The 8,136-nt window shown below is 60.5% G+C and overlaps 1 protein-coding gene across 1 annotated transcript in view; it reads right to left on the bottom strand.

The window, feature by feature from the left end:
* The window catches only part of FTSJ3 (FtsJ RNA 2'-O-methyltransferase 3), a 19,832-nt gene extending 11,757 nt beyond the window's left edge, over positions 1–8,075 (bottom strand). The window contains exons 1-12 of the mRNA XM_065577606.1: positions 7,935–8,075; positions 6,548–6,724; positions 6,193–6,298; positions 5,206–5,252; positions 4,917–4,996; positions 4,436–4,535; positions 3,748–3,942; positions 3,546–3,661; positions 1,201–1,305; positions 636–736; positions 459–539; positions 154–297 (exon numbers count right to left, since the gene is read on the bottom strand). Of these exons, the coding sequence (XP_065433678.1) occupies positions 154–297; positions 459–539; positions 636–736; positions 1,201–1,305; positions 3,546–3,661; positions 3,748–3,942; positions 4,436–4,535; positions 4,917–4,996; positions 5,206–5,252; positions 6,193–6,298; positions 6,548–6,614 (1,142 nt within the window). The 5' untranslated portion in view covers positions 6,615–6,724; positions 7,935–8,075. The remainder of the gene's footprint in view (positions 1–153; positions 298–458; positions 540–635; positions 737–1,200; positions 1,306–3,545; positions 3,662–3,747; positions 3,943–4,435; positions 4,536–4,916; positions 4,997–5,205; positions 5,253–6,192; positions 6,299–6,547; positions 6,725–7,934) is intronic.
* Positions 8,076–8,136: the final 61 nt, after the last annotated feature.

An 8,136-nucleotide genomic window follows, 5' to 3' on the forward strand; every position in this document is an offset into this window, starting at 1 on the left:
GAGGCACCCCGGGAGAGCCTCCCTGCAGCATTTCTGCTGGCTGGACACCCCAGCCCAGCTGAGGATGGGCCCACCACATGCCTGTAGCAGGAGCACTGAGCTTCCCCCACTCCTGGGTGCCCAGATCCCCTTGCTGGGGAGGGCAGCACTCACCTCTTCAGCTCAGCCACTTCCTCTGCCTTCAGCTCCGCCAGCCTCAGCTCCATCTCCTCCTCCTCTGCGGCTCCATCCCCAGCTGCTCCCGACATCTTCACGGCCTCCTCCTCGCCGCCCTCCTCCTCCTCGCCGGAGCTCAAGCTGCCAGAAGATGGAGTCACTCAGCCTGGCCCTGCCCCACCCAGCCAACCTGGGGCCAGGCTCCCCAGCGCCACCAGCTGGCGGGCACGAGCTACAGAGCGCCCCCTGGGGTGCGTGGAGGGGGCAGTTGCAGATTTTGGAAGCCACATTTCTCCTCCTACCTGATGTCCAGCTCCTTGGCCTGCTCCTTGAGCTTCCTGGCCATAAAGCGACGCAGCTTCGTCCTCCAGTTCAGGAGGGCCCTGAGCAGAGAGGCAGCGAGTTAGAACCAGCCGCCCCAGGCAGTGCCGGACTCCCCAAGCCCAGGCCGTGTGCCCCCTCCCCCCCCCCCAGGGTACCTGAGCTCCTTGCGGCCCAGCACGCGGATGTCCCGGCAGCACTGGCGCAGCTCCTCGGTGGTGGCGCTGTGCCGCTCCAGCTCGCTGTCCCCCAGCGTGATCTGCACAGGAGCCAAAGGGGAAAGGCTGCAGCTGTCTCCTTCCCGAGACCAGCAGCCCTCGCAACTCTTCCCCTGCCCCAAGCCCAAGCCTGTGGGTCTCACCAGCTAGCCCCTGGGTACTGCTAAGTGCCCTGCCGGTGTCCAGCAGAGGGGCGGAGCCAAGCCCAGGCCGTGGGTCCCACCAGCAAGCCCCTGGGTACTGCTAAGTGCACTGCGGGTGTCCAGCAGAGGGGCGGAGCCAAGCCCAGGCCGTGGGTCCCACCAGCAAGCCCCTGGGTACTGCTAAGTGCACTGCGGGTGTCCAGCAGAGGGGCGGAGCCAAGCCCAGGCCGTGGGTCCCACCAGCAAGCCCTTGGGTACTGCTAAGTGCACTGCCGGTGTCCAGCAGAGGGGCTGAGCCAAGCCCAGGCTGTGGGCCCTCCCTGCTCCACTCCCACGGGGCTGGCCTGGCCCTGGGCACTCACCTCATTGGCCTTGGAAAGGAAATCCACAGGGTTGGGGGCCTTGAGGAAATCCATCAGCGTGAAGCGGTGATAGAGCGTCGTGTCACCTTCTGCATATCCCTCCGCCTGCGAGACGGGAGGACGGGGTCAGAGCCGTAGATTCACGGCAGGGACCATTAGATCAGCTAGTCTGGCCTAGCCCAGCCATTTCACTTCCCCCCTCACACCCACATGGAGCCCAACGGCTTGTAGTGCCTGAAGCTCCTTCCAGAAGCCTCCAGCCTGGAGCTGATGACAGCGAGATGGGGCCCCCCCCTTCCCCGGGCAGTTTGTTCCAATGGCCAATCGCCCGCTCAGGAAACACGTCCTGCCTCATCTCTAACTCGAACGTGTCTAACATCAGCTTCCAGTCAGGGGTTCTCGTTCTGCTGTCGTCCTTAACGAGCCCGTTAGTCGCCGGTATTTTCTCCCCATCAAGATCAAATCACTGTTGTCAAGTCAACTTTCAGTCTGCTCTGTGATCAGCGGAACATACTGAGCTGTGTGTGTGTCACTCTCCGGCCTGGTCGCCAGCTCCCTAATCGGTTTTGTGGCTCTTTTCTGCACCCTCTCTAAAATGTCAACATCCTTATAAATGCAGACCCCAGACCGGGGTGCGGTCTCCAGCGTCGGTCCCAGCAGCGCTGTACCGAACTCAGCTCCGACTCCCCTTTTCACACAGCCACGGGTCACGTCAGCATCACCCCGGGAGCTCAAGGGCAGCTGCTTGTCCACGATGACTCCTAGGTCCTGTCCAGACTCCCTGCTTTCCAGGACGCAGGCCCCCATTCCGCAGATACGGCCCTAGACACGACCTTGCCTTTGGCTGTATTACAACACCTGGTGCCTCACTCCACAAATCTTTGGCTCCGCTGCACATCTGCTATTTGCTTCCAGACTGATGAAAATGTTGAATGACGTCAGGTCTAGTATCAGGCCCTGCGGAAGCCCACTGGACTCTCGCCCATTAGATGATGACGCCTTTTGAGATCTGTCAGTTCGCCAGGTCTTAATCCACTTACTTCGTGCTTTGCAGGTACGGCACAGTGCTACGTTTACAGTTAGAATGTTGTGCAGTACTAAGACAAGTACCTTTCAAAGAATGAAATCACGTTTGTTTGACAAGACACCCCCAACCCCCCATCACATTAATTGGCATTAATTAACATCAGTAGGTTAGAGATTTTCTCAGCCAGCTCTTTTAGGACTTTTTGGTTGCTAGTGACTTGCTGATTTAAAAATGTTTGTTCCTAGTAGATGCTTTTTAACATCCACCTTGGTTGCTAACGGACTAGAAAGTACTTCACCATTCTCATGTAATACGAGATCATAATCCTGCTTCTTGCCAAACACACAAATATTTATTAAACGCTTTTCTGCCTTTTCTATATTAACAACTTTACCATCTCCTCCTAGCATAATAGGCCTATACCAGGGATCGGCAACCTTTCAGAAGTGGTGTGCCGAGTCTTTATTTATTCATTCTAATTTAGGGTTTCGCGTGCCAGTCATACAACGTTTTTAGAAGGTCTCTTTCTATAAGTCTATAATATAGAACTAAACTATTGTTGTATGTAAAGTAAATAAGGTTTTTAAAATGTTTAAGAAGCTTCATTTAAAATTAAATTCAAATGCGGAGCCCCCTGGACCGGTGGCCAGGACCCGGGCAGTGTGAGTGCCACTGAAAATCAGCTTGTGTTCCGCTTTTGGCACGCGTGCCATAGGTTGCCTACCCCTGGCCTATACCATTGCTAGCATTTATTTTGTTCCTAATATCCTTAAACTCTTTATTGTCCTTAGCTATGAAAGCCAGGGAGTTTACCCTGATCTCTTTAGTTTCCCTTATCAACTTTCTACCCTCCATAACTTCTAATTTATACCCATTGCTATGCATTTCCCCTTTTTTCCATGTGTTATCTATTACTTTTTTATGTCTAATGGTCACTTTCTCTTCACCACTGAACCAGGATGGGATTTTAGGCCATGTTCTTTCTTGACTGTAGAATCATGGCTTTTTGGCCATGGAATACACCCTTTTAAAAGGGCTCCCAATTTTCATTAATTTTCCTGCCTACATTTTTCCTCCCAGGCAATTTCACTCAGTTTTCCTCGGCTTTGGGAAATTAGCACGTTCGAAGCGCCAAGCATATACATTACTAGCCAGAGGGGATGAGTAAACAGCAGGCTCCACTCGGCAGGGTCCAAGCGCCACAGCCTCCCCCAGCCCCACCCTAAATGTGGACTCCTCTCCTCATCCCTGGGGGCTGCTCTCCCTGCCCCAAAGGGCCTCCCCTCACAGCCAAGCCCTCCGGACTGCTCACTTGTACCTTTGGTTTCTTTTTGGTCACCAGCTCGCTCACAGATTTGGCCTGAATCTCAACTTCCTTGAAGGCAAATTTGGGATCAAAGAATTTGCTGTCAATTTTATCTGGGGACAGATATCCTGGGAGAGGGAAAAGGAAAGGATTAGAGGTGTCAGCCAGCAACCCCCACTCCCTTCCCACCCAGCAACGCCCGGCCCCAGCTCACCCTGGCAGACGACGAAGATCTCGGCCGACTCGTTGCGGGAGGCCTGCGGCTTGGTGGCCTGCACCTTGCGAAACAACTGCTGGAAGATCCACAGGAGGGGCTGGTAGTCGCGGGAGCGGAAGACTTTTGTGATGAACCAGCCGCCCTTGGAAAGGAATTCACAGGCCAACTTCAGGGCCATGAGCGTCAGGTTGGCTGGAGTGGAGAATGGAGCTGGATCAGCGCCAAAGCCAACCCCGTTGAGCCTTCACTCCCAGTGGCTCCAAGCGTGGCAGACCGGGAGCAGGAGCCCGCTTGATTCTGGTTCCCACGGTGCCTGTCGTGGTACCTGAGGGGAAGGATGGGGCAGGGGGCGGGGCCGGGCCGGACTCAGCCCTGGGCCTGCTGAGGAGACAACCCCACAGGCACTCGCCTGGCGCAGCGCGTTCCTTTCCCTCCCCGGGGCATCTGTCTGACACTTCCATGGGGCCCAGGCCTCCTGCCGCTCTCTGCTCTGGAGCACACAACCGACAGTGCTGGGTCCCGATCCCTCGTAACTGGGCCGGCCCCAGAGGGCCCTTTGCTCCTGCACTGGGGTCGATGCGACAAGGACTGCTGAGCTGGACCCGGGGAGCTCCAGGGCGCTAGGGATGGAGCTGAACCCTTGGCTGTCACAGGGACCAGGGCCGCCAGGCGAGGGGGGAGGTACCTTGGGAGTATGCGTCATGCACCCAGCTGGCCCCCACATTGGGGGCCCCGTCGTTCAGCACCACGTCCACCTTCCACGTCTGCAGCTCCTTGCGCACGGCCTGGGGGGCGAGGGCAGGGGGTGAGCCTGGGACACCCTCCCTGCCAGGACAGTCCCCCTCACATTCGCTACAGCAGAGTGGGGGAGGGGGGCGAGGGCACAGTGAGCCTGCCGCCCCTCCCCCCACGCCAGACCTCCGCTCCAACCCCCCAAGACCAACGCTCCCTCCAGCCTACAGAACCTGCGTCCCAGGGCTGAGCCAAACCCAAGGGTCCTACCCACTCCCCCCAAGGGGGACCGGGGTGGGTGGCTTGGGGATCCCACTGCAGAGAGGCCTCTGGGTGAACATGATGCCCCCCATCCCCCCAGAAACAGGGCTGGGGGAGATGCGCTAAAGTATCCAGCTGTCGGGGTTCAGGAGGCATTGTGGGGTGGGAATTACCTGGCGACATTTCTCCGTGGTGATGTCCTCCTGCAGCGTCACCACGTTGGGGATGGGCTTAATGGGGACCAAATCCACCCCTAGGAGAGAGACACTCAGCATCTGCCAGACCCCCTCCCCCAACGAGGGTGCTGCCCCGTTCTCAACAGCCCCCAACTCCCATGAGGGGTGGCGCCCGCCCAGCCATCAGGAGGGACAGTGTCCCCTTCCCAACCAGCCCCTCGGCGACTGCCCCTTCTCTCCTGAGCCCAGACCCCCAGGCATCCTGTCCTGCCCCCGCCCCACTCACCAATAATGAGGCTGGAAACCGGCATGAACTTGGAGGCCACCTGCAGCCTGTGGAGAGGAGAGAGGGCCAGAGACAGTGTAAGGCCTCGCCCCCCATAATGACCCACACGGGTCCCCCTGCTTCCCCCAGCACCATCACGGAAAAGGAGACGAGCCCCACGGGACTGACTCTGACAGAGGAGAAACCCAGGCAGGGCGGGGCTCTGCGCCCACCCCTTGGGGCCTGGCACCCTGACGAGTCTACACAGCCCACGGATACGGCTGTTTGGGGTTACCCCCACACCAGGCTGGGCCGAGACTGGGTGGAGGGCACGGTGTGGGGGTCCAGCTTGGAGGGCCTGGTAGCGTTGCCCAGTCCACGCTGCCTCAGCTGGGGACAGATGTGTTACCCTGGAGGGCTCTGCCCCTCATCTTTCATGGGGAGACACCTGTGATATCTCACCTGGCGGAGCTCCCTGGAGCTTCAGCCCACACGGGGCCTGGGGGGCAGTACGGGTCCCGTGCTTCCCTATGGGCCGGCAAACCCCAGCAGCAGCTCCAGCCTGGGCACTGATCTCTCGCCAGCCACTGCCTGCTCCTGGAGCTGCCCGCTACGGGACAGTCACCCGGGGCTTGGGGCAGGAAAGTGATGGCGCCCCCTGGAGTCTGACAGGCGCAGGGCTCCCCCCCGCGGCCGCAGCTGGCGATGGCCACAAGGCTGTTCACCAGCCTGGGGATGTTGGACAGTGTCTGGTCCTACCCTCGAGCCATGGAGCCGCCGCACAATTCCTCGTCTGCCCCAAGACTCAGTTCGTTGGCCACCAACGGAGCCCAGGAAGCAGGCAGGGCTGCACATGGGCTCTGGGCCTGCCCAAGGTGTAAGCGAGTGGGCTGGAGCTCTGCCAAGCCAGCCAAGACATTCCCGCCTCCTGTCACCCTGCCAGCCCCCGTTCCAAGGGCCGGCGGGTCCCCTGGGCTCTGACAGGCAGCCGTGGCCCCAGTCACTCACCAGCCACCAGGGGCCGCGCACAAGTCCAGCAGCGCGCGGGATTTCGGCAGGAACTGGAACTTCCGGTTGAGCTGAATCAGCTTGAAGGAGGATCGCGAGCGAAAGCCTAAAGGGAGGGAGAGTCAGAGCTTTCCGGGGGTCTGGGTGAGTCCGCAGGCGCGAGGGGGGACGTCGCCAGCCCCCAGCAGCTGCTGCAGGGCAGGAAGTGGGGAAAAACAGAACGAGCTGTGGCGGGGATCACAGCCCAGGCCGGGCCCCGCGTGGGAGGTTGCGGCCCAGCAGAGGTAGGATGTGGGTGCTGAGGGGCAGAGACGCCCCCAGAACTCAGCAGATCCCGCCCCTCGCCCCCGCTCACCTGTCTCCTTGGCCAGGCGGTAGAACTTGTCCCGGCGACTCTTCCCGACTTTGCCCTTCTTGCCCATGTTGGGGGGTGAAGGCGCCCTGTAGGCTCGCTCAGGCCCACAGGCTCAGCTCGCTCTCCGGCGGGCGGGGGAGCCCCACGAGCAGTCCCAGGCAGCAGTGCACACGCCTTCTGCGGAGAGACGGGAAGTGGCAGCAGGTTGAACCCAGAGTCCAAATCGCCCCTCGTCAGCTCTGAGCACCCCCGGGAGCACGTCACTCACCCCAACGCTCGGCAAGGGGAAGGGAGGCCCCCTCCCATCCCATTCTCTGCAGCTGCCCTCCAAGCCAGACTGCTACCGATCAAGGAGTGAGTAACCACACGACTCCGTCCGAGGCCCCCACAGGGACCCCAGTACCAGCCCCACTCCTGTCTACAGCAGGACAAGCCTCTAGATGCATTTCGCAAAAAAGAGTTCTGTGGCACCTTATAGAGTAACAGATGCAGGCATGTCTGACAAAGTGGGTATTCACCTAAGGTGCCACAGGACTCTCTATCGCTTTTTACAGATCCAGACTAACATGGCTACCTCTCTGATTCTAGGTGCATTTAGTGCCCCCGCCCCCCCCAGAAAAAATCCATAGGATAGCAGAATGCCACCTATTACATGGCTAGCTACGGCCCCCTCGCACTGTGACCCCAAGCCCCAGTGCAACCCGCACCCACACCACCTCCCGGAGCAGCAGCTGAGCGGGGCTAGGACAGCAGCTGAGCGGGGCTAGGACCCCCAGCCAGCGGGGAGACCAGATCCACACCCGTTGGCTCCAGCCCAATACCACAGAAACCGAGTCAAAGGGGCGCAGCTCCGCGCACCACAGGGGTGCCCAGGGGTCAGGACCCAGGGAGGCGAGCAGGCAGCCCAGGTGCCCACGGGTGGTGGGGTGGGGGGGGAGGGGCAGCGCCAAGCACCTGGCGAGGCCCCCAGGGACCCAGCTGGGAACGCGCTGGGCCGGCTGGTGGCTTCCAGTTGGGGGCAACTTTGGAAGAAATAAATTCCCCCAATTCCCCCCGCCCTCCCACTAATCTCCACGCGAGTTCCCCCCAACCGCTCCCAATCCCCACGAGAGTTCCCCCCCATCCCCTCCCACCTATCCCCCCTCCACTCCCAATCCCCACGCGAGTTCCCCCCAACCCCTCCCAATCCCCACGCGAGTCCCCCCACCCACCTATCCCCCACTCCCAATACCCACGCGAGTCCCCCACCCTCTATCCCCTCCCACCAATCTCCACGCGAGTTCCCCCCAACCCCCGCACCCCTCCCACCTATCCGCCCCACCCCCAATCCCCACGCGAGTCCCCCCTCAAATCGCCCCACTCCCCCCGAATCCCTGACCCGACTCACCCCGGCCCCGACCCGGCTACTGGTGGGTGCAGCCTGCACACCACCTGCACGCACCAAGCTCCTTCCCACACTGCCCTGCGCGCGCCTTCACTTCCGTTTCCGTCACGACGCTGCCCTGCCGCCATCTTGTGAGTGGCGTCCAGGCGCTGAGGCGGAGCGGGGCCGGCGGGGGAACACGGCGACCAGGATGACTTAGGGGAAC

The sequence above is a fragment of the Chrysemys picta genome, chromosome 24 (assembly GCF_011386835.1).
Source record: "Chrysemys picta bellii isolate R12L10 chromosome 24, ASM1138683v2, whole genome shotgun sequence".
Taxonomy (NCBI): domain Eukaryota; kingdom Metazoa; phylum Chordata; order Testudines; family Emydidae; genus Chrysemys; species Chrysemys picta.